Source organism: Gavia stellata, chromosome 1 (assembly GCF_030936135.1).
Source record: "Gavia stellata isolate bGavSte3 chromosome 1, bGavSte3.hap2, whole genome shotgun sequence".
NCBI lineage: Eukaryota > Metazoa > Chordata > Aves > Gaviiformes > Gaviidae > Gavia > Gavia stellata.
This window is the reverse complement of record NC_082594.1, coordinates 132084196-132109131: the sequence shown is the minus strand read 5'-3', so window position 1 is coordinate 132109131 and position 24936 is coordinate 132084196. Positions and strand designations below refer to the sequence as shown.

The following is a 24936-nucleotide window of genomic DNA, read 5'->3' as shown; positions in this document are numbered from 1 at the left end:
CAAGCTTTGGGTTCATGGGAGAACTTGATGTGCTATTCCAGTGGTTGGTGTTAAGGACAGCTGAATGCAGCCGACTGTAGGATCTAGGGAATCCTTTCTGTCCTGCTCTGCTATGTGTCAGGCTGCTGTTTTCCCATGTTACCAGGTTCAGCAAACGGCGAGGCTGAGCGCAAGCTCCAAAAGCTCCTACAGACGCGTGCACACACACTATAGATGCAACCAGACGCAGCCCGATTAGCAGAAACCGGAGAAAAGCGCTGTGGTCGGTGCCCAGGAAAACGCAAACCATGCTCGCAGAACGTGAATGGCAAAAATGGCCCGATCCTGTTCTTGCCCCCTGGCCCGTCAATCCTAGAGCGTGCCGGTGGATTGCGTGCGTGCGCTTTCATGGGTCTCTGGTAGCTGGTCCTCAGGCCTGTGGTCTGTCCGGTACGTGGCTCTCGGACCTCTTGTCCTACTTAGGGGCTAGCCCAGCTTGCAGTTTGCTAGCAGATCGCAAACGCGCGTGCACGCGGAGGAGATGGCTAGGATTACTTTAATAGGAGGCCAGGACAGATGGCGGTAATCGGGTGCAGGGCTCAGCCCGACAAGCACGCTGACCAGCAGCCAGTCTCCGTGTGACCGGCCCCTTTTATTCATTCCTCCTCTCCGTTTTCCCAGGCTCACTTCTCCCTGATGCTTGATGCCTCCCTTTCCCCACCTTCGATCCTGCCCGTAAACATCCCGTAGTAGGTTTTGCTCCCATAATCTTCCTTAAAACATTGCATGCTAAACTTTACACAGTCCCACAATTCCCCTTAAACATCCCGTAATAAATTTGATCTTTCCCGTAAAGCCCACAATAATTTTGCTTTCTTATCAGCTGTGAAGTTTCTGGCGGAAGCTCCTCGAGGTTGCGCTCAAGTGGTTCCTGTAATGGTTGGATCGGTCCGTGTCTCAGCAGTCCTGGCCTTCGTTACAGCCTCTCTTATCTTCTGCTTTTTAGGGCTTATGTATTTGTGTGTTTAATTTATTGTAACTCTGGTTTGGGGGTGGTTGCCTTGGGTCTTTTTGTGTTGAATAGCTGTGAACCAAATGTCCCTATACTTGAAAATTACTTTTTCCCCATGCTTCCCAGTGAATTGGGAATGGGAGGAGCCTCTGAAGGCATCTGTCTCACTCCAGGCTTGTGTGGGGAAGATCTCTGGGTTGCCTGATAGACAAGACCTGAGAGAAGTTTTCCAGGGTCTTTCAGAAAAACAAAACAGATGCTAGGTGCTATAAGGAAAGGAATTATTAGACAGCAAAATGGAGACTATTATCATCCCCCTGTATAAAATGACAGCGCAGGCACTTCTTCGATACTGCGCTTCTCGTGTCCTCCATCTGAATAAGGATTGAAAAACTGGGAAATTTGAGGGCAAGTATAGCCGAAGTTACGGAATGGTTTCTGTGAGAGGAACGGCTAGAGTCAAGGCCTCTTTAAGCTCGGAAAAGAGACCGGGGGAACGATGCATGAGTGACACGGAAGAGATGGACAGGGAACAACTGCTTGCTGTTTTCCAATAAACACACAAAAAAAAACCCCTCCTAGGACCCACCAAAGGTGGAGGTAGCCGTGAAACTCCTTTCTGCGGGGCACGGTGGATGCCAGGAGCTTGGACAGGTTGAAAACCCAACTGTATGCACAAGGGAAAAATGGTTTTTGTAAGGGCGGGTAAACACAGCTGGCTCAGAAGACCCAGGAGCCGTGAACTGCTAGAGACTGGGAGGGCGTTGTGAGGAGGGGTCGCTGCTCGCTTGCCCTGGTTTCGGACCCCTCTGTCCTCGTCCCGTGCTGGAAACTGGTTCCCGGGCTTTAGACGGACCATCGGTCTGACCCAGCTTAGCGGCTCTTGCGTCCCCGGGAGGTGGTCCCGTTGCTGCACCCGCCCCTAAGTGCTCCCAAGGCGAGTCCTGGGCTCTGCCTGGCACCTCGTTTCCCTCAGCCGGGCTCTCACCGCACAAGGCTTTTGTCGCTTGTGGCAACAGCAGCTTCCAGGTAGGCTGAGCCCTGCCTCGGCTCCTCCAGCCTTACTTCTTTTCCAGTCCTAGCAGATTTCCCCAGGAGCGACGAAATACAGGATTTCAGGAGAAATCTCAAAACTGGAGCCATGTAGTGATCTTCCAGCTCTAGGGTGACTGTTATCTAGAAGTGCTTTTACCTCTGGAAGATCCGTGAGCCTGTCCTTTCGGGAGCGATGCCAACCCGTCCCGCTTCGCTGCTGCCGCCTGTTGAGGTTCGTACGCTAGCACCTAGTCTCGGCTTGATAACCGGTCGATCTCGATAACCCCAGCGGCAGGGATAGGAAGTTCTTGGTTGGGATCCCAAGGCAACTGGTCGGTTTCTAGTGGATCTCCAAAGTATGTCAGTCCCCTCTTGGAAGGTGGGAATAGATGCTGCTTTAACCACGTCACTAAAACTCTCTCTTACCAAGCATCGTTCCACTCGCTTTGCTTGCCTACAAACCTTTCGTTACAGGCGGGGAGAGACAGAGGAAACTTTCAGCTGTCCTTGGTGGTTCGCTCCCCTTCTGCTCTTCATTTCAGCCGTTGCAGTTATCGCTGCTCAGGGAGAGAATGTTGAGCGTGACGTGAAAGAATTCCATCGGAGGCAGTACTGGGGATGAAGGTCGGTGGCTCATCTCTGCGTTCTGGTACGAGGCTGCTGGTCACACTAGACTTGTGTTTGCGGCCGCCTTCTTACTCCGGGAATCTTCTGTTACCTGAAAGCTGAGATTTTTGGAAAATGAGACTACCGGAGCAGCTTTCGGTACTTTCCTTTAATGCATTTGAATACCTGAAAGCTGCTGATAATGTGGCTTGCGAGAGCTCAGGCAGCGCAAAGCAAGAACTGAGGCAAAGCAAGGGTTGAAAGCAGATCCGAGGAGTAAAAACGCCGTCATAAATTAAAAGCTGGTTGAGAGAAATTGGTGTAATGATGTGTCACGATACCTGTTCCACTGTGCTGTGCACAAATGGTACTGGGGTGGCATCTAACAACGTGGAGAAAGAAACAAATGGGTAAGCAGTTCTGTAATAGACTTGCCACATAGCGTAACGTTATTTTAGGCTAAACGAGGCCAGAAGCGTGCAGAACAAACCCGGTGCACGGAAGAGGTGAGGTTCTGTGTTAACGACTGCCAGCGCAGTGGGAGAAATACCACGCACCTCGTAAGATCTTGAATGCGGTGGGGATTCTTCAAACCCTTCTCCCCAAACGGAGCGGAAGGAGTCTATCAGAGAAGCCTTATCAGGGTACGATTAAGACGGCCAGCTGGCAGCTCCTGCCTGCCAGGCTCGGGAGTGCTGCCAGCTCACCTCTGCACACTGGGAGGGAGAGGTAGGGTGCTGCGCCGCGGCATCCTTGGCGTGGCGGAGGCAGGAGACCGAAGACTTCTGGGGACAACAGTGCATAACGGAAAGAGGAGAGTCTCCGGTAGCGATGCAGGTCAGTCACCGATTCCGGCGATGTCATACGCTGTCATGTCCGTTCCGCGCCGGGTAGGCAGCCTGCGGTCGCGTTGTCTCCTGTCGGGCTGTATCCAGAGGAAGGGACTGAAATCCTGCACTGCGCATTTCGGGGACGTGGGTATGAAATTCAGATCCTCGAGCATGCGCTCTGTCCCACATCACCCCATAGATTTATACGCTTTCGTAGGGGCTGAATCCACGAACGACCAAGCTCACGTCAGGAGGTTTTGCTCCCCCGAGCTCTCCACCTGGGGAATCTACCTTGATTTGCCTACAAAGGGTGATGGCAGAGGCTCAGTCTCTTTTTTTATCGTGCTGTCAGCAGCTAGAGACACAGTCCCACACAAGTACCTGACTTGAGCTACGGAAATTTGCACCGTGTGTTTTGCGTGGGGTCAGAAAATGCCACGCTGCTTTCTCAGCCTTCAAATCTGCGGAGTAAGACAAACATCAGCACGTCTGCGAGCAGGTGTCTATTTTTATGTTGGCTACAGGAGGAGGAGGTGTTGTGCTGGGGTGAGGCGGAGGAGCGTTGCGGTCCCCTGGGTAGCAGGGTTCTGTCTGGGCTTCCTCAGGAGTAACTAGAAGAGGTTGGCCCTTTGTCCCAGTCATCTTCTGTGTCAGGAATCCTTGATCCCAGCAAGTATCCTGAGCAAGGGAAGCTAGGGAAAAAAAGGGAGACTCCACACTGCCCTGTCCTTTCCAGGAGACAGCAGGAACGTTGGTGGGAAGAGGCGCTGGAGGGCTGTAGCCCAGCCCCGTGCTGTAAGCGGGACCATCCCGGCACTAGGTCCCACTGCTGTGGCTTTGCGTAGCTGAGCCCTGAGAACCACCAAGGCTGGAGATCCCACCGCCTGCTCCAGTGCTGCGCTGGCCTCCCCGTGAAAAAGCTTTTCCTGATGGATGGCGATGCCTTCCTCCCCTGGCATTTCGTTAATCAGCTCCGCTTGCCGGGTTTCCCCAGCAGGACCGAAACGGGATGAGCAGAGCCGAGGAAAGCACTTGCTCTGTGCTTTCCGGCGTTGCTCTTGCCTGTGCTCCCCGCTGGAGCCCATCACCCCACTGCCTGACCCCGCTTGCCTGGGCGTGAGCTGGTGCGGCCGCACCTCGAATGCTGCGTTCAGTTTTGGGCCCCTCACTCCAAGAAGGACATGGAGGTGCTGGAGCGTGTCCAGAGAAGGGCGACGGAGCTGGTGAGGGGTCTGGAGCACAAGTGTGATGAGGAGCGGCTGAGGGAGCTGGGGTTGTTCAGTCTGGAGAAGAGGAGGCTGAGGGGAGACCTCATCGCTCTCTACAACTGCCTGAAAGGGGGTTGTGGTGAGGTGGGTGTTGGTCTCTTCTCCCAAGTGACGAGTGACAGGACGAGAGGAAATGGCCTCAAGTTGCGCCAGAGGAGGTTCAGGCTGGATATTAGGAAAAATGTCTTTCCTGAGAGAGTGGTGAAGCACTGGCAGAGGCTGCCCAGGGAGGTGGTGGAGTCACCATCCCTGGAGGTGTTCAAGGAATGTGTGTACGTGGCACTGTGGGACATGGTTTAGTGGCCACGGTGGGGTTGGGTTGGTGGTTGGACTCGATGATCTTAAGGGTCTTTTCCAACTGTAGCGATTCCATGTGTGATTCTGTTGAAGAAGGCTGAAATAGGGGGGGTAGGAGCCAAGACCCGAGGCGGCTTTGTGAGGAAGGAGGGGGAGAGCCGGGCACAAGCCAGGCGAGACGGGAGAGGCCGGCTGCCTCCAGGCGACCTCCCGTGCCCCCGGGCTCGCCATTCTCCGGCGGCAGCTCTCCGTGGGCGGGCTGCTGATGGAGCAGGGGCAGGGCTGCCGTCGGAGGGGGCCCTCGGGCGAGGATAACGGGCCGGGGGGGCCCTCCCCGCCGCCGCCGCCGGGGTCCCGCTGGACCCGGCCGCGCCGACCGCTCCCCTGTGCCCCGGGGAGCCCCGGACGCCGCCGCAGCGGAGCGCGGGGGAGCGCCCCCCCCCGGGGCGGGGGGGCAAAGGGAGGTTTCCGCCTTCTCCCCTCCTCCGCTCGCTCCGCCCGGGGCCGGCCGGCGGGGCCGGGCGGGGGAGCCGCTCCCCGGCCGCCGCCGCCGCATCCCCGCCGCAGCGGAAGCCGCGCCCCCGCCGCCGGGGCCGGGGCCGGCCGGGCGCAGCCCCCCTCCCGCCCCTGATTGGCGCCGGCGGCCGCGGCTCCCCCCGTCCCGTCCCGTCCCGTCCCGCCGCCGCCGCCATGAACCCGCTCTTCGGCCCCAACCTCTTCCTCCTGCCGCCGGAGCAGCAGGGCCCGCCGGGCCCCGAGCCGCCGCCCGCCCCGCGCCCCGCCGAGCCCCGGGGGGGGGAGCTGGCCGCCCCGCCGCCCGCCGGCCCCTTCCCCGCGCCGCCCGCCGCCATGGCCCTCCGCAACGACCTGGGCTCCAACATCAGCGTCCTGAAGACGCTGAACCTGCGGTTCCGCTGCTTCCTGGCCAAGGTCCACGAGCTGGAGCGGCGCAACCGGCAGCTGGAGAAGCAGCTGCAGCAGGCGCTGGAGGAGGGGGGGGGCCGCGGCCGCGGGCCCCCGCGCCGCGACCAGGCGGTGCAGACCGGCTTCGTCGGGCCCATCCGCAGCCTGGGGCCGGGGCCGGGGCCGGGGCCGGGGCCGGGGCTCGGGCTGGGGCTGGGGCTGGGGCCGGCCCGGGCGCTGGGCTCCCCCGTCTGCCGGCCCGGCGCGCCCCCCCCTCCCTTCCCGGCCGCCTCCCGCTTCATGCCCGGCACCATCTGGTCCTTCTCGCAAGCCCGGCGGCTGGGCCCGGGGCCCGAGACCACCCTGGTGCAGGGACCGGGGGTCTCCTGGGTCCACCCCGACGGGGTGGGCGTGCAGATCGACACCATCACCCCGGAGATCCGGGCCCTCTACAACGTGCTGGCCAAGGTGAAGAGGGAGCGCGACGAGTACAAGCGCAGGTGAGACGGGGCGGCGGGGGCCCGAGCCGCGGCCCCCGAGGGACCGAAGCCGTCGCCGGGGAGGCTGCGGGGCTCAGCCGGGCGGGCGCGGGGGGGAGAGGCAGCGCTGGCCTGGCTCCCCGGGAGCAGGGGCTGCAGGCGGCCTGGGGCGAGGTTGTAAGGCAAAAACCTGCGCCCCTGGAAGCGTCCGGCTACGCCTGGGCCTCCTCGCTTGCCTCCCGGCGTTTGAACCCTCTCGGGATGCTCGCGGAGCCTCTTTCCGTCTCATCAAGCCGGCGCGAGGGACTTACAAATGCCTTTCCAAGCGGGGAAGAAATAACGTGACTCCGGGAGCTGGCGATTTAAAGGGGAGGGGAGCGCTCGGGAAGGAGGAGCAGCCGGAAAGTAGGTGAGGAAGGTGAACGTGCAGCAGTGAGCGGGTTTGGGTTGGAAAAGGCTGCTGGGAGGAGGAGGAGAGGGCTCGCTGGAGAGCTGCCGAGAAGCCCCTCGGCCGGGCGGCTGGCTCCCCCGGGCCCTTTTCCCTCCCCGGTGCTCTCCCAGCCGGCGCCTCAGCAGCAGCGAGCCGTGCGGGAGCACCCCACTCCTCCGGGGCTTTCCTCCCGACCCAAAATAGCAGCAGCTTGGCACGTGCCTCGGAGAAGGGCGAAGCAGAATGCAGAGCTAATCTCTTGGCCGGTTCCTCTTTCCCGTGCGGGGCGGCCGCCGCTCTCGCATCGCGCCGGCGGCGCTTTTGTTTCAAGCCGGTTCCCGAGGCTGCTCCCAGATCCGCACGTAGGATGAGATCAGGCAGCGGGCTGGCGTCGCTGGGTCAGGGTGCGGGGCCGGGCGAGACCGTCACTGGCGACTGACGCCACCCGAGCGACTCATTTTTTTCAGAAGAAAAGTCACTTTATGATGCTTTAGAAGCCATTGGAAAGTAACCGGTTACGTACCCAAAGGAGCGAAACGGCGCGCTCTACCCACGGGAGCCGTGCCGCTGACCCGTGCTTCGCAGCCGTGGGCGCTGGTGCCAAGATCGAGGCCGGGGATCCAAGATGACACCTCGTGTTTTTTGGCTTTATAAGGCTTCGGCTGAGCAGACTTGCCTGTCGGATGCTCCGAAGGCACCGAGCGAGGCACGTGGAAAGGAGGAGCCGGCATCTCGTCTTGCCCACCGATGGCGGCGGGTACCTAAGGCCTTTTGTGGTTGATCCCCAGGGATCGGGCTCCTTCCCCGGGTTTTCAGATAGCGTGGAGCTGGAGCCACCTTTTCGTCTCGGAGGGCTCGAGCCTCACCTGCTCAAAGCGGGTCAGCCAGAGGGGGCCGGGTTGGGTTTGTCGGTGCTGCTGAAACTTTGGGAGAAAGGAGAGCTGCTCGGGGTTGTCCCGCCCTGGCAAGCGGGCTTTGGGGAAGGCTGCGGGGGGGCTGACGGAGGGAGCGGGGACGCTGGGGGCAGGCAGGGGGGCACCACGAGCCGCTGCGGGCCAATGTCGGTGGTGGGATCTATTTTTGGACTGTGTTACCAGGAGCTGGGGGAAAGCAGACCCCACCCTCATGCTCCTTCCTTCCAGCACCGGGAACTTTCTGATGGGTGCAGCCAGGTCCCCCGAAGCAAATGGGACAGGAGGATCCCGTTTCCACGCCCTTCCCCATGCTGACACCGACGTCCCCCGGGAGCAGAGGCCTCCCTGCCATGGCGGGCTCTCATCTGCCGTGGGGACGGTGCGGTTGGGGACGGTGCGGCCGGTGTCATCCCTTGGCCACCTGCCTGGGGGCAGAGGGAAGAGACCGTGTTGACGCAGGACTACCCGGTTCTCTGACCCACCGCTTGGGTGCTTGAGCTCGCGCTTTCTTCAGGGCAGCGTTGCCACCGTGCACCCCATGGCACTCGGGGAGTGGTGCGGCAGGAGGAGCTTCCCTCTGGATTTCAAGTTTGGGATCTAGGAGGGGTGCGGGGGCAATAGGGAGGGACGAGAAGAGATGCGGTCGCAGGAGGAGCAGGCTGAGGCTAGGTGGCCTGGAGAGGGGCAAAGGGTGCCTGCGAGTATCACACAGACCCACCGAGCGCTGGGGATCCGCGAGTCTCATCAGGTTTGTGCTGTCTGCTACGTCCGTATTCCCAGTAGTTTTTATCTTGGATGCTGCAAGGACACGCTGGAGGTGTGGGGCCAGTAGTATTACGGCACGGTGTGTTAGAGTCGCAGAATGGTTTGGGCTGGAAGGGACCTCTAAGGATCGTCTCGGCCAACCCTCTGCCATGGGGTTTCGCTGCTCAAAGCCCTGACCTTGAACGCTTCCCGTGATGGGGCATCCACAACTTCTCTGGGCAAGCCGCTCCCGTGTCTCACCACCCTCGTCATAAAAAAATTCTTCCTTCTCTCCAATCGAAACCTACCCTCTTTCAGTTTAAAACCATCGCCCTTTGCCCTGTCACTACAGACCCTGGCAAAAAGTCTCCGTCTTCCGTACAAGCCTTTCTTACAAGCCTCCTTTACACGTTGAAAGGCTGCAAGAAGGTCTGTCGGTGTTGGAATTGCCCTCCAAGGAGGTGCGCCAGGTTGCAGGGCGCTCGCCCTTTGGGGTGAAACGCGGCGACGTGCAGCTTCAAGCCCCGAGCAGCCCGAAGGCTGCCCCGCGGCACCGGCGCGCGCTAACCGTGCAGCGTCGGACAAGGCACCCCAGCGCCTTTTGGAGCCAGCAGGATTTTTAAAGATGTGGAGGGTTGTTGATTTTGCTAAATGAGCTTCTTGTGGGGACACAGCTGGGCGGGGGGGGGCGTAGGGACACATCCCCAGCTTTGGGAGGGCTGCCCTGTAGCCGGCAAGGAGGTGGCCGGGTCTGCCTGCTGCTGGGACCCTCCTGCCCTCGCTCCCTGCCTTCTCCTGCGTTTCAGCCTCTGGGCAGGTTGCTGCCTCGCGGCTGTGCGGGAGGGACGCGCGTCTCCCCTTGGCGTGCGCCGGCGGCCGTGGGGTTGTGCGGGGCAGCCTTGCTGGCAGCCAGCTGGCAGCGGCCGCCGGCCGCGCTGGGCTGCGGGTGCGGTGCTGCAGGCAGGTTATTATTAGGAGTGGTGCATTGCAGGAGGGAGCGGGGAAGAGGGAGCCAGGCAGGAGGCGAGCGGGAGAGAGGTTCGTAACGGATGGGCGTGCAGATTCGTCGCTCGCGGGGCGAATTAAACCGGCGTTATTCTGATCTGTCCTCATCTTCCGTAGCATTGGCGTGAAATGAATTCTTCCGAGGATTTGCAGCTATGCTTTACTTCCTGACTGAGTCCGGGCTACATAGAGATCCGGAGGGAGGAGGAGACCGAAAAAGAGAGGAAGCGCCATGCCGAGAAAGATGCTGAAAATTTTTTCTTATGGTGGAAGGCGTTTTTCTCCCCGGGGAGGGAGGCCTTGTTTGAACAGTTCCCATATAAGGGTAATTCTACCTTTTAACTTATTCCTTCCCTCTCTCTTCATCTCCCCCTTCCCCCAAAGGGATAGGAACGCCCTTCGACTCCCCGTCTGTAGCTGCGGGATGGAGCCAACACCAGCACGAGGACTGCACGCTTTCTCCTTGTTTGAGTAAGGAGCAGCGCTGCCAGCCTTAAGAGCTCAGAAATTCACGAGCCAGGGCTCTCCCATGTCGTCAGATTGTCCTGACACCCCGAGATAACAAGCGTGAGGGCTTTTCATGTGCTCTTTGGTCTCCTAGACCTTAGGATTTGTTTTTCAGGCTTGGTGTGAGTAAGTGAGAGGAGAGGTTTCTCACGTCCTTGTGCAGGGTCGCAGTGCTTGCGGGCATTAAATGGAAACTGGAGGTCACAGCACCAGGCAGGGCCCAGCTCTGGTTGCTTTCCCAGAGAAATACCGCCTTCTCGGAGAAACCTGGCTCTCCCAGAAGAGCCAGGAGCCGAGTAAGAATGCAGCAGCCCTGCCCCGTGCCGCAACGCGTGCCAACCTGTCTGCTCTATGGGGCAGCCATTTAGCAAAGAGCAGTACAGCCTGGTGGCCTCCCAACAGACCGCGGACTGGGCCAACGCCGCAGCGTGGCCCAAGATGATGATCTCATGCAGTGAAATATAATATTATAATTGCTAGGCGACGTGTCTTTGTGTAACAAGGCCGGGCACCTTGCAGCTCAGCCTTTTGCAAAGCTGCAGAGCCTAATACAGTGCCCACCTGGCGTAAATCAGGACACTCCATCCTGCTTCCTTGTCGGATGAAACAACGTTCTTTAATCCGACCTGTTATGCAGCAGTACAGCCACAGAGACTTGTGCCTCTGCCCCGGTAGCGCGGCCCGGCGCAGGGCAGCCCTCTGCATCGGTACAGGCAGAAGAGCAGCCCTTCACGTTGACGCGTGTCGCGGCCACTCACGCTCTAACGTGGTTTGGTGTTAGGTTGGGTTTCGTGCTTCACTCGCGCTGTAACGTGGTTTGGTGTTAGGTTGGGTTTCGTGCTTCCGGACGGGCTGAGCTGCAGCACTGCAGACGCGCAGATGCGGTCGCAGGTATGATGCAGATGGGGCAACTCTGCAATGTCTGCAAGCCCGTTACTGAGTGTTGGAGCTGAAGCTAATGTGACCCAAGGCCGAGGGGCTCGGGGGCGGACGGGGAGGCTGGTGGGCTGCGTCGGGCCGTGGGTCAGCCCCAGCGTGGCAGGGCGTGCAGCGCAGCTGCCCGCGGAGCCCGCGGTTGGTGTCCCCAGCTCCCCCGTCACGGAGCAGGCAGCTGTTGGCCAGCCCACGGCGGGAACAGCGGAGAGCGTGGTGGGGCAGGGTTCGTGGCCAGGGGGGCTGATGGGCGTTTGGCAGCTGCCGTGGTCTGGAAACAAGCGGCGATGCATTCCTGGACACGTTCTCCTTCCCGCCCCAGTGCCGTCACCACCCCCTCTTGGATAGCTTTGGGGTGAGCAGCTGCCGCTCCCTCCTCTCCGGCAGCCGGCGAGGCGAGGCCGGTGGGATCTGACCAGCGCGTTTGTCTCCCTAGATGGGAAGAAGAGTACACGGTGCGTGTCCAGCTTCAGGACCGGGTGACCGAGCTGCAGGAGGTGAGCATCGCTGTCCCCCCCTTCCCCTGCGCCCCGAGCTGCCCCGCGCTGACGCTGATTTGCACGTCTCCCTCTGCCCGGGGCAGGAAGCCCAGGAGGCTGAAGCCTGCCAGGAGGAGCTGGCCATGAAGGTGGAGCAGCTCAAGGCAGAGCTTGTTGTCTTCAAGGGACTGATGAGCAATGTGAGTCCCTAACCCTCTCCGACCCGGCAGCAGTGTCCTACCCGAGCAGCGGGGCTGCGGAGAAAAGCAGTTCCTTGGTGGGGCACATCCAGCACAGAGGTGGTCTGGCAGGGTTGGTCCGGGGTGCAGAGAGCAAAGTGGGGATGCGGATGCAGTCCTGCAGCGCAGGGGGGAACGTGGGGGCTCTGATTGCCGTTTGCCTTGCCTAATCTTCCTCCTTTGTCCCCTTCCTGCGGTGCTGTGGGTTCAGAACATCACGGAGCTGGACACCAAGATCCAGGAGAAGGCCATGAAGGTGGACATGGACATCTGCCGGCGCATCGACATCACCGCCAAGCTGTGCGACGTGGCGCAGCAGCGGAACTGCGAGGACATGATCAAGATGTTTCAGGTGAGAAGCGCCTGCTGCTGCTGCAGGCTCCGCCGCCGGCTCTGGGGAGGAGAGTTCCCGAAGGAGGTAGAAGAGACACCACCAGCCCCCTGCTAGGGGAGACGCTTGGTCACCCTCACCCTCGCTCCTTGCGGTCCCTTGCTCTCTGTCTCTCTCGGGAGGACCAGGCGGAAGGGCGCGGAGAGGAGGTGGAAAGCTCCAGATGTTGCTTTGGGCATCGAGAGTTCCCTCAACCTCTCGCTGACCTGTTGTGTTGGGCCCGGGGACCCCGCAGTGGTAGGGGAGCAGCTGCAGGAGGGAGACGAGTGGCTTGAGTGTCTGTCTCTAACTCCATCTCTCTCCTTCCCCTTCCCCTCTCCGTCATCTTCTCTCTGTCTCTCTTCTCTGTCCCTGTCTCTTTTCTCTTTCTGGATGTCGCTGCCTTTCTGTCTCGCTCTCTTTGTCCCTACAGAAGCAACTGGTTAGTTCCATTCAGTTGGGAAAGTGTACAAATTTTAAACTTTCTATAAATAAGGTCGGACTGTAAATGTTGACATATTTCACCTTTTTCAGACTCTGTCTCTTTTTTCCTGTTTCTGTCGCTGTGTTTCCCTGTCTCCGGACCGGGGTGGTGGGCAATTTGAGTTTTTCTGCAGTAAAATCACATTGTTTTTTCTCATCAGATTCATAGACTCCATCTTTAGTTGCTTAGTTTTAATTTTAGAAAATGCTAAAACCATGTTTTATCCATTGCACCATCTTTAACCTGATCATAATGAGCCCGTCTCTCTCTTTCTCTCTTGCTTTTCTTCCTTCCTTCCTTTCTTTCTCTCTTTCTCTCTCTCTCTTTCCCTGCCTTTCTGTCCCTCCGCCATTCCTTCCCCCTCCATCTCCTCCCAACTGCCTGCTCCTGACCTCGGACCCGGCCTCGTTTCTGTAGTCTCTGCACTTGTCTCCCGTTAAGGTCCCAGCCTCGGTGGGGCGGAAGCGGGAGCGCAAGCAGGTCAGCGACGAAGACACCTCCCTGTCGGAGAGCGATGCCTCCCGAAAACCTGAAGAGGAAGAGGAGGATGAGACCACGGCCATGAGTATCAATGAGGAAATGCAGAGGATGCTGAACCAGCTGTGAGTGCGGCTGCTCCGCACCTCTGCCGCCGGCGTCGAACGAGGCTCCGGCACCGGGATCCCCGCCGGCGCCCGGGATGGGGCGGGCAGGGCCGGGCTGCGGCTCCCCTTCCCGGGGGAGGGCGAGATGGGAGGTGCTGCTGCGGGGTACTACACCCTGTGCTCTGCGGCGCGGTGGGACTGACCCCCCCGGGAGACCTGAGCCCACCCGTGCCGTGGGTGAGAGCTGGTCCGGCTCCCCTCCTCCAGCCCCGCTTCCTGCCTTTCGGGAGTCCCTGCCTGAATTTGCCGGGGCTCCTGACCATAAAGCCAGCCCCTTCCCCATCAGCTGCTGGGTTTGGGCACACCTGAGCTCACCCTGGCCGGACCGCCTGCCTGTGAGCGGGGACAAGGCTTTCGGCACGACGCGGCGCCCTGCCTGCCCTGCCTGCTGGGGTTTTCCTGCTGGGTGCTGACGTGCTGTTCCCTTGCCCCCAGGAGGGAGTACGACTTTGAGGACGACTGTGACAGCCTCACGTGGGAGGAGACAGAAGAAACGCTGCTCCTCTGGGAGGACTTCTCCGGATACGCCATCGCAGCCGCAGAGGTGCAGGGGGAGGTAACGGTGGTGTCAGGTCCCCTCGGGGATCCAGCCCTGGGTTGGGACACTCGGTCCTGCCTGAGTTTGGGAAGATGCTCCCTCAAAGACCAGACTTCAGTCCCTCCGTCCCTTGCAGGCCTGTACAGATGCTCCCCCTCTACACCCCATCTTCTCTATGGGAATACATTACCGCATCCTGGTGAAGGTCTCCTTGTTAGGCAAACCGGGGACCCGTAGCCTGAAAGATGTGCCGAGGGCATGGCTCACGCGCGTGGGGAGAGCCACAGCCCTCCCAGAAGAGACCACCTCCTCCAGCTGGGCTGCTCTCTGGTGGCCCCTGGCTTGGGCTCTCTAGCCCACCGCCCCACCGTGCAGCGACGCTGCCCTAACAGAGGCCTCCATGTCTGGCCAAAGCCCTCGCCATCCTGCATCTTCAGCCCTCCGCAGTCCCTCGGGGATGCGTCGTGCTCAGGGATGGTCTGTTCTCTCCAAAGCTTCTGTGCGTTGCTGGGCTTGTTCTGGGCTGACATGCTCGCTGCCCAGGGTGGCAAGTCCTGCGGCTCTCTACCCCGTGTCGGCAGGACTGACTCGTGCCTTATTTATACTACACCGCTTACGTTTCTTCCTCTTTTCCCGGTGCTGCCAGTTCTTTCTCTGATTTATCTCTCTCTTGCCTTCGGTTCTTGCCTCCCTGGCTCTAAACATGCCGTCTGCTCTCCCCAACAGCAGGACGACAGCCTGGAGAAAGTGATCAAGGACACGGAGTCGCTGTTCAAGAGCCGTGAGAAGGAGTACCAGGAAACCATCGACCAAATCGAGGTAGGAGGAGGAATTGAGGAGGACATGGCACAGAAGGGGGTGAAATGGGGGAGTGGGTCCCCGGGGGAGGGAGACACCGTGCTGGAGCAGGCAGTTGGTAATGGGGGGTGGCAGCCTCGGGTCTGGCCGTGCCCCCTGCCCTGCCCCGGGCTCATCTCTGCACCCTTCCCCTCGTGCAGCTGGAGCTGGCCACGGCCAAGAACGACATGAACCGGCACCTGCACGAGTACATGGAAATGTGCAGCATGAAGCGAGGCTTGGATGTGCAGATGGAGACTTGCCGGCGGCTCATCACCCAGTCTGGGGACAGGTGAGCTTCAGCGGGGAGGGCCGGGATACCCGCGCTCTGGGCGCAAGGACCGGAGCTGTGGTGGTGGTGAGCGGGAGCTGAAGCACGGGGTAGTACTCCTGCCCTGCCCTGGTGTGGCATGGAGAGAGGGCAGTTCCCGGAGGCTGTTGGGCTCCCGGTGACCAACCTCCACGCAGGTCGTGGTGCCAGCTCTGCAGAAGGTGGGCTGCGCACAGGAGTCAGTTTTGACAGGTGAAGCCGGACACCCTCGATGGAGAGAGGAGCCGCCGTTGTGCGGGGACATCATATAGGTCCCCGCAGGCGTGTGGAGCCAGGGTGGCTCCAGGCTGGGGGCCTCTGTGGTGGGCTGTCACCGGCCCCTAGCCTCACGTGCCTTGGCAGGGTCCTGCTCTGGGCAGGCTCCTCCGGCATCTCCCCCAGCCCTGCTTCATGCTCTGGACGTCTCGGCTGGGGACACCCTGCCCAGCACCCCAGGATTCCTGTCGACCCACGCGTGCCCCGGGGGAGCGAGAGGGGCACTTCAGCTTCTCTCCTCCTTGCTCCGGTCCCCCCTGCCCACACCAACCGGGGTCCTTTCCCTCCCCCTGGGCGGTGCTGTGACCGCTGCCCTTGACTCTTCTCCGCAGAAAGTCTCCTGCCTTCACCTCGGCCTCCAACAGTGAGTCTGCCCCGAACGAGGAGAGCGAGGAGTCCGATCGCGACCCCCCCAGCGACGCTTCGATCAGATAATGAGGGGAGGCCCCGCTTCCTCGGACCCCCTTCCTGGCACGGGGGTGCCTGAGCCGCGCCTGGGAGAGACTGTCAGGGACGTGGAGCTGCTGGTAAACGTCCGTCACCCAGGCTCACTCCCGTTTTGGGGTGCTTGGCAGATCCCGCACCCCCCCGCCACCGGATATCTTGCAAATGGGAATAGCTAGATAGACCTGAGGGCCCTCGCCCGGGCCGCTCAACCTCCAGCCCCTTCTCTATTCCCTTCCCCTGCTTTGGTTAAACCGCGGTTCCGGCAGGGAGGCTCCAAACCTGCCATGGTGGCGTTCTCCAGGACCTGTCCCCAGGCCCCCCCACACCCACCTCCTCCGGCCTCCGTCCTGGTACGCTTGACCTGCCCCTGCCCTCCCTGCGCCACACGGAGCCGAACGAGAGCCGTACCTCCCTGCAAACTGGACCTGACACTGGTGCCAACTGGACCGAGCCCGGCGCGCTCTCTGTCCTTGCTGCTGGCCGGGTGCCTGGCTGGTCCCCAAGCCACGCCGGGCACCCCGAGCCCCACCGCCTCCTCCGGGGCGGGGGTCGAGTCCCGCTCACCGTGCACTTTGCTTTGCCGCGCGTCGGCGGTGCGCTCGCGTCTGTGTTACGGGGGCGAGGGGTCATTAAATAGGACAGTTGCCTTTTGTACAGCTTCGCCGGGTGTGGGCTCTCCCTGTGCTGCCACGGGTGCCGCGCGGCTTGAGGCAGGGGGTGTCCTCCACCGGACCCCCGAGCCCACATCAATGGGTGCCTCCCATGGGACACTCCCATCCTCTGGGCGTGCCAGATGGGACTGGCAGACGGGACAGCGGCGAGATCCCTGTTCCAGGAGCCACTGGCCCTTGACAGGCTGTGTGTAGCACCAGTGCTGCGTGGGCTGCCTTGTTCTTAACCTGGAGCATCATCGATGCTGAGAGATTGGAAACGAAGCCGAACGTGGGTCGCGACTTGTGGACCTTCCTCTCCCAGCGCCTGGTCTCCTCTGCCACACCGGGGCATCCCAGAGCATCTCCTCGCCTGCCCTCAGTCCCACGTCCAACCTCGGCATAACCGCAGTGGGTGTTCCCCTGTCCCACCACCTCTTGTAGCATTGGTTGATCTCCGTAGGTTTGGCTTGGGTAGCTGACGCTGCCGTGCGCTTGAGCTTGCGAGCACCGGCACATCCGCGCGCCGCAGTGCAGTTGGCGTTTGAGCAGGGTGAGGTCCTCTGCCTGCAAGACGTGTTAAGGCATGCGTTGGCGTTTCAGCGTGGGCTAAGCTGGCTGGTTAGAGCCGGCGGGGAGGCGAGGCCCTGCAAATGGCAGGAGAAGTTAGAAGCCGAGGAAACCTCCGGGCCAGGGCGCAGCTGGGGCACTGCTGCTGGTGCCGGGAAATGGCAGTTCCTCGGCCGATGGTCTGCTGTGGCTGGGCTCCGACGCGCGAGCGCCGTCACGGGGAAGTTGGGAGAGCGGGAGACGTTTCACGGGAGCAGGAGGCTGCTGGATAGCAGCAGAGGTGTGCTCCCCCCGGCCCGGGCTGCGTGTGGCTCTGCGGGCGGATGGGAGGTGCGTGCCTCAGTGCCTGCCCTGAGACATGGCCTTCGCCATGGGCCTTGCCTCCACGCCACCTTGCTCGGCTGTTTCCGTTCCTTTCCCTCTTCCCTGTTTATTTTTCTTCCTAAAAGAGCTAAAGCCAGAGGAAATATTTTAATCTGGACTTGTTCTTTCGAGTGATGATGCCTCACGCGCAGTAGATCAGGGATTCCTTTCTATCCTGCCCGGAGGCTCTTCTGGTTCATGCAAATCCCCTTTCCCGTACGTGTCTTTGCAGCGTGCTCTGCTCTTTCTCTGCTGCGGAGATCTCTCTGAGCGGCTGGCTAAGTCTGGCTTCCCCCGTGCATAATCCATGACACGCGTACCTTGGCCTCTCGGTACTGCATAAGAAACCCACAGGACTGCGGAGCATGTACCCTGAGAGATTTCAAGCATGAAGCACAGAAGGACCGACATCTCTGCCTCGAGCAGTCATTGCCCAGAGGAGCAGCTGGTGCTGCCGGATGCTCGGGTACCAGGACGCGTTCGGACCCCAGTCCCACGCTGCTTGTCGGAACGTCACTTGCAGTGAAACCGAGATCTCCCTCGCCTGTGTGTGCAAGACGCTGTTCGATCTCACTTGTGGGACACGCAACGCTGATCCTTTGCCTCAGCAATTTCTCAGGATGGGAAGCACAGCCCAAGGCCTCCAGTGTTAGCCGGACCATCTCCCCGCATCTGCCCGTCCATCAGTGGTGACCCCATGTCTCTGATGCTGGATATGAGGCGGTGTGGACCTTACATCTATTTAACTCTTCTCTGTGGGCCCCTCTCCGTTCTTTGGGGAGCGTCTAGCCTGCTTTTCTCCGCCATGAGCCCCGCTGGGAACTGTTACGTCTAGGAACTGCTCAGCGCTGTGTTGCTTCTCCCGTCCCTAACCTCATCCCTTTTCCAGGACACCTCTCAGCAGCGCCTGCTCAGGAAGCAATATCAGAAGAAATTGTCTAGCGAAGACCCAGGTCTTGGCCTCTTGATCTTTCTGAACACCCGCTGGTCTGTAGTCATCTCACAGGGACTAGTCGTATCTCATTTACCCTTAGACCCCAGCCCATTCCAAAATCTTTGTTTGGCCTAAACTTTCGGAAAGACTTGGTTGCAGGGGCAGCTCGGCCATAGATGGGGAGGGCCTTTTCCTATTCTTGCCTGAGATGATGAATTGATGGAATGAACTTTGGAGGAGCGGGTCAGTTACTCTTCCCAGCTGACCGTGCTCACCCGTGAGCATGCTGCAGCTGAGTCTAGTATGGTCCTTAGTGCACCAGAGCAGCCCTTGGCATGCAGGGGACAAAGTCCTCTCTCGCTCAGTGTCCGTGCATTGATGTGAATGTTTATTGCCCAAGTATAGTCCAAGCACGGATGTGTCTTCCTGAATGGGGTTCCATGGCGGGATGCATCCAGGCAGTCCCTCTGTCAGCATCCATCCCGGGACTGTGGCTTCTGTCTGGTGACCTCCATGAACATTTGTCCAAGACCATCCTTTTAGGGTCATGTCTCTCTGGATTGGCGGTGAGGTCCTCCCACCGGTTCAGCTTCCCCACCCTACAGAAGTCCGCGTTGGTGGAGACTCACTCGGGCAGTCTGGAAACGTGCTACTGATCGCTCCCCATTTGGACTGTTGTGTTTAGGTGAGAACGGGCACAAGTTTTTTATCGGCAGTGGGAGTGGAACAAAAACCCTCCCTTAAGGCAAGAGCCACCCCTGGGCTGGGACAGACCCACTTGTGAGCATCCTCGAGGCACGCTCTAGAGAGGGTTCAGTCAACCTAATCACTGAGTAGCCCAGATCTTCCCTGTGCTAAGCAAGCCCGCTCCCTCCCTTCACTCATTCCTGGATCCCGTCTATTTTAGAACATAGCTCAGAACTGACTTGCCTGTCCGTTCAGTTGAGGTCCCGTATTTTCCACCCAGCACCCTTCTGCTGAAGGCGCTTTGTCACCTGTCCCACGCGACTCAGTTTTGTGTGAGTTAGCTTTTCCCCAGTTCGGGATTCCTTAGATGGACCTAAATGTGATGCTGACAGCCGTCGCAGGAGCAACTTTTGCTTCCCTGGGAACCTGTTTATTATTCTGTTTATCTTGTTTCTTAGCCAAGAGGTAGGAGAGCTCAAAGCTGTGCGGAAAGTTCTTCTTGTTTCTAGGTTTGAACCGGGAGATTGGCTTTCCTAAGCCTCCTCCCTCTGCTACAAAAGCTTCATTTGCTCTCGAGAAGGCCATACTCTTTATACGCTTATGGTTGTTGCAGTCTCAGGTATCCGTGGTGCAAAGTGTCCCAGAACTTGCACGTGGTGATCAAGTATGTCAAATACTCTGGTTACAGGTAAGAAACCTCCTTTCGAGAGGAGAGGTCAGAATTAACGCAGAAGAGAGTGGAGTGCTCTCTCCTCCGAGATGGACCTGGATGATGCATGGACAGGCTCCTGAAAGCATCTGGCCAGCCCTCACGCGTGGCAATTAACTCTGGGAGCCATCGTAAGACAGCTTGGAGAGCTGGGTGGGCTGCAGACAGCTTTAGGGAAGCCCAGACACCATTGAAAATCTTCCAGTGGATGTATGAGACTGTGAGAGGTGTTTTAGATGTGAATTTTCTTAACGCTTGGACCGCTTTCTCCTGGGATGGGAACAAGGAGAGGATGCTGCAGGTCCTCTGGAAGAGGGGGGTATAGATTTCATAGCTTGGAGAGCAGCTGTAAGAGCTGGGAAGGTAGTAAGGTAACGCTATGGAAAAGGAGCCCAAGTGGCCACCAAAAGGCATCACGATCAAGCTGAACCAATATCACACCAGATGGGAAGCGGCAGCATTTTCAGCTTCGACGGCAGATGTTTGTATCTGGGCAAGGTGCAAGAAGAAATAGAAATTCTCAGGGTAGGAAAAACCGTGGTTAATTGATATTTTAATGTTCACGGCCACATGGTAGAGCTCACCGGTCTAACCCGTTGGGTAAAGGTGGAATAGAGCAATTGTGAATCGGGGTTGGACGCTGTGCTACAAATCACATTCACTCTAGAGCAAACAGCTAAACAACATGCTCTGACACACAAGTTCGTCAAGGCATTGAAGGGTCTTTTATGTATTCCTGAATCCCCCAACAAAACATGGTGATTTATTTCGTAAGTACCTCTCTGCTTTGTGTGAAAAGGAAAATTACGGTGTCGTGGGAGACTTTGGCTGGGGATGCCGAATAATATGCTGGGCCGTGGAGAGTTTCTCCTCAACTTACAAATGATGGCATGCCCAAGTAAGGCAATGATTTTAGATGTCCTTATGACAGACGAAGACTGGGTGAGGATTGAGGGTTGCCTAAAGCTGAGGGATCAGCTGAGAAAAAAATCGGGACAAAAATACCATAATGGAGAACTGCATGGTGTGCTGTAGCCTTTTCTTACAGTGACAGTGTTTAGGGGAAGTATTAAAAAAGTATGATTAAGTGGGAGATTTTTGGAAAAAAGAGAGTTTTTCCAATTCTCCGAAAAGCTGTGATTTAGTACGCATGAGAAGACAGCTTTCAGTAAACTACTTCCTTGAATAAGTGGCCATGTGGAAATAGTACTTAGAAATAACTAATAGAAATAATAATAAAGCCTGACCTTAATTAATAAAAATAAACCCCGTAACAACTGCAGCAACTGGGGGGGGGGGGAAGACAACAGAGGGACAAAAAAGAGGGACAACAAAATAATTCAGCTGTATAAAAAAAAGTCTTCAGCTATTCATACCACCTCCAGAAAAAAATAACAGTAGCTGGATGTCTAAGGACGCTAACAAGTTGTTCTAGTTACATTTAAAGAAAAATCAATCCTAGCAGTAATAGAAGCCTTTTTTTCTTGGCTGAAATTGGAAAAAAAAAAAAACCAAAATCAAAATGAGGCAAAAAAAAAAAAAAGGGAAGTACTCACCAGATATGTCTGTTCTGTATTTGGGAAGAGCAGAATGTGGTCGGAGGGGGATGATGAAGCGCTTTCCAGGCCATTAGCAATTAAGGAGGATCCTTGACAGCATCTTCTCAGAATAAACACTTCTGCATTGCCAGGCAGAGGTGACCTAGAGGTGTGGCGAGGTGCACGGGGTGCCATAGCCGTGAAGAAGCCTGAGGCTGCTTGGGGAGATGGAGTAAGTGATGCTGGAAAAAAACCAACACCGCGCTGTCGCCGTGTCCCTGCAAACAGCGTTTTGCAAAGCGCTCTCACCTCAGTGGTGGCGGAAAAAAGCGTCGGCTGCTGAAATCGACGGTTTGCTGATGTCCATTTTTCAATGCGTTGGGGAAGACATTTAAAAACCGATGGGGTGGACGGGTGACGGAACGACGTCAGGGGTTAGGCTGACAGGCCACGCACAAAAAACCAATGAGAGACCAGAGGAGAGGGGAGGAGGGTGGGAATCACGAAGGAAGGGAAAAAAGCTGCACAGCTCCATGGAGGGACAAGGAATTGGCAGGCGAAACTGATAAACATTTTTGATACGTAGAAATGATACAGACTCTCAAAAGGGGTAAATATCTCAGTCAAAAACGCCAAAAGGCGTTAAAATACATTTTTAAATAGTGTCAAAATACAGGTTCTGTTGCCATACGTATATAGCCAACATTTAAGCTCCGCATAGACGCATCTAAGAGCAAGAGCTACTAGTGCCTAAGCGTCTCCGGGACAACAGGAGGGCTGGAAAGCCTTAGGGATCAGGGCTCGCCAGCAACCTCGCGTGAGTCCTCAGCCAGCCCCTGAAGCTGACAGCAGCTTTAAACATCTTTTATCCCTGTGTGACATTGGTGTGCTTTAGCCTGCTGTGCATCACAAGTTGGAGTAGGTGGAGCAAAGACTCCCAACCATGATTCCAGGCTGGAGAAAAATGTTTTGAGAGTGAAAAGTATTTTGCTCCTTTTACAAAAAAAAAAAAAAAGAAAAAGAAAAAAAAAAAGAAAAAAAAAAAAAAAAAGAGCGTTTTTGCCCAATGCTTAAAGTCACTTTATGATGCTGGGCTAGACGGAGTTTAGGCAGGCTGAGCAAGGCATACTAGGAGTCTGAGCAGCTGGGGGCTATGTGCATTCAGTGAGATTTCAGCATCTGCTTGCGGTCCAGCACCTAAACCCGTACACAGCTTGGTAACTAAAAAGCTAGAGATTACACACCACCGATTTTTTTTTCCTGTGCCAGGACTCAGCGCAAGGCCAGCAAAGGTTTCTCGCTTGTTTGGTGGCGGGTTGGGTGCCATTACAGGAGGGCTTTGAGCCCTGCAGCGTCGTCGTCATGTCCCCCCCCCACGTATTACTCCTCATTTAGCAGCCTTGACTGTCACCCACCATTTCAATCAGCCGGTCACTTGGTCACAAGATCCTTCTGCACTTTTCCACAGTCTGAGTCAGTGCTGAGTGTCCTGCACCATCCTCTGGCACAAGCAACAAACCTTGGCCCCGCCACGCTCCAAATTATTTGGAAGGTGTTGAATGGCACTGACCCTGGGGCAAACGTCCCCAGACGCCGGCCACGCGCACCGGCTCTTTCCGTCACCACCAGCCTTGCCACTGGTTTTCAGCCTGGAGAGGGTGGTCTTCCCTGTCCTGGAGCAGTTCAGGGTCTTTGAAAGATTTTGCCGGGTTTTTTTTTATTTTTCCCTAAATCCCATTGGTTTTCATCACGTGGAGGGCTGATGCGAGTGGTGAATTACTTTTACAGCATCGTTACCTGGTCATCGGTGTCACACTGGAGACCACCTGAGTCTGGCATCCAGCTTGCTGCCCTTCACGTCACAGGCATGGTCTCAAGTCCTGATGCTTGGGTTTGCGATGGTGGCTTCGTCTCATCGCTGCTGCGGCAAAGCTCATATCTGGAATACCCAACGCTCCCCCAAAGCCATAAAACATCAGGTTTACTTTTTTTTTTTGCCGTGGCCTTAGCTTCCCGAATCACTCCCACACCATCGTACAGCTTTTGGGCAGCTTTCTTGTCGCCAAAATGCATTTGAAAAAGGGTTTTCATAGCTACCTTTTCTATTTGTCACAGTTCCCTAAAAAAATCTGCCTTTTTTAAGGCTCTCTTAAGTTTAATTTGCTAGTATTTGAGTCTTTTGTCTATTTTCATTTGACTACAGTGCCAGCTTTTTGACAGCTGCCTTTTCAAATCTTACACAGTAGAATATAACCCAGTACTACTGTTCTTTCTAGGAAGATGATTGAATTGAGAATAACTCCCCAAAGAAGATGACTTTCCTATAGTAAGATAATACATGGAGGTAAGTTAGCTGCCCTGTAGTAAGAAATTACATTCAGATCCAAAGAGTAAGTAATAAATTATGCGGGGTTTGCCGTGTGCATCCAGTACGACCGCTCAAAGGTAAGAAGCTCATTTTTAAGGAAATGCCCACTTTCTGTGAATCCTGCCCGTGCCCACAGTGGCATTTGCATACCCTGACTTTAAGCATTTTTGTGGATGGCATCTGTTACAACGGAGAGTTTGGAACATTATCATTTAAGATGTTTGTCTTGTACAACTGTCCAATATGTGCCTTGTGTCATAGCCTTTCCTTTCGGATACCTGCGTCTCCCCTTGCACAGATCTTGTCGCTGGCTTTGCTCAAAGACTCATTTACTGCAGAAGCAGACAGGGCATATTTTAAGCGTCCAAGACTTTTTTTTTACTGTCCTTATGCAGTCACCATTTCGTTATGTTTCGGTGTGATTTTTTTCAAGCAAGCTTAATTACTTCTTCCCACATCTGCTCAAGATGATTTTCACTACGTGGCATCTTCCTTAATGCTGAAGTTTCACGCTTCGTCTTGAGAAGACAACTGAGGACAACTAGTGATTTCCTGGGGGGGCAATGCATGCGTGTCAGTGTGTGCAAATGCCAATGAAGCGTAAAATAATTTCTCTAAACATTCAAAGCTGCCATAAAAGGGAATTTTCCTGTAACACCACTGCTGATTACCATACCGCAGCATCACTTGAATTTCCTCTGTCTTAAAACAAAAGGTGCCGCTTACCAGCCCTAGAAATGGTTGGCCGCCCATCAGAGCAGCTGTCCCTTGGGTCGGCCGGAGAGCTTTGTGCCAGCACAGCCCTGCAAAGGCGTCAGCCCATATCTCAGGTGCATCCCTCTCCCTCCACGGCCCAGCCCCGGCAGGTCGCGGAAGGCAGAGTCAAACCTTTGGCCAGGATCGGTGTCTTTCTATACCTTCCCTTTTGCAAAGCATTCATAAACCAGGATGGATCCTGGCTTATCGCAGCTGCTCTCGGAGCTGATTTGTCCCGGCGGAGCAGCACGATCGCGCTTAGCTCCTTTGCTGAACAAGAGCCTCTTTACGTCTGTCTGAGCACGCGCCTCCCTTCCCTGACGAAGCATTTTATCGGTTTTCCTTAGAAATGCTTTAAGAGCAAACCTAGAGCTCCCCCGCATAGGAGAAAACTCTTCTCCAGGGAGAGAAGCAGCTGCCACAGCAGATCTCCCATCTTTATCCCAATGCCACCCCCGGTCATATATGTCAATTTTTCAAATTGACCCCCCCCAAAACAAAAAAAAAAAAGATTTTTAGGCCAGGGTTGGTAGCCACTGAGGGAGCTTGTCCATCTGTCCGGAGGGACCTTGCTGTGGTGCCATCTGCAGGCACAGCGGCTGGATGCAAAACGAGGATTTATAAGCTCCCAAAAAAGCACGGCTCTTCTATGCGGGAGGAAACCAAGCCCTCCGGGCGGTCCAAAGGCTGCACGACTTGTTTGCCACGCTCACTCTCCCCGCTTCCATAGCAGAGCGACCCTGTTTTAAATTCTGTGATTCCTGGCTTGCCTCGCCCAGATACCGTATCATTTTT

General features: G+C 57.0%; 1 protein-coding gene across 5 annotated transcripts; it reads left to right on the top strand.

Moving 5' to 3' along the window:
* Nucleotides 1–5717: 5717 nt before the first annotated feature.
* Nucleotides 5718–16128, top strand: IFFO1 (intermediate filament family orphan 1). Of its 5 annotated transcripts, none has more exons than XM_059817739.1 (10): nucleotides 5718–6430; nucleotides 11379–11439; nucleotides 11526–11621; nucleotides 11872–12012; nucleotides 12467–12472; nucleotides 12956–13116; nucleotides 13594–13714; nucleotides 14423–14515; nucleotides 14695–14825; nucleotides 15452–16128. In XM_059817739.1, the coding sequence occupies exons 1-10, from the start codon at nucleotides 5718–5720 to the stop codon at nucleotides 15552–15554; spliced, it is 1626 nt and encodes a 541-aa protein (XP_059673722.1). In that variant the 3' UTR covers nucleotides 15555–16128. The 5 variants fall into 5 exon arrangements, with proteins under 5 accessions (XP_059673722.1, XP_059673713.1, XP_059673728.1 ...); XM_059817730.1 differs by having other exon boundaries at nucleotides 12464–12472; XM_059817745.1 differs by having other exon boundaries at nucleotides 12464–12472; nucleotides 13594–13720; nucleotides 14426–14515.
* The last annotated feature ends 8808 nt before the right edge of the window (nucleotides 16129–24936 follow it).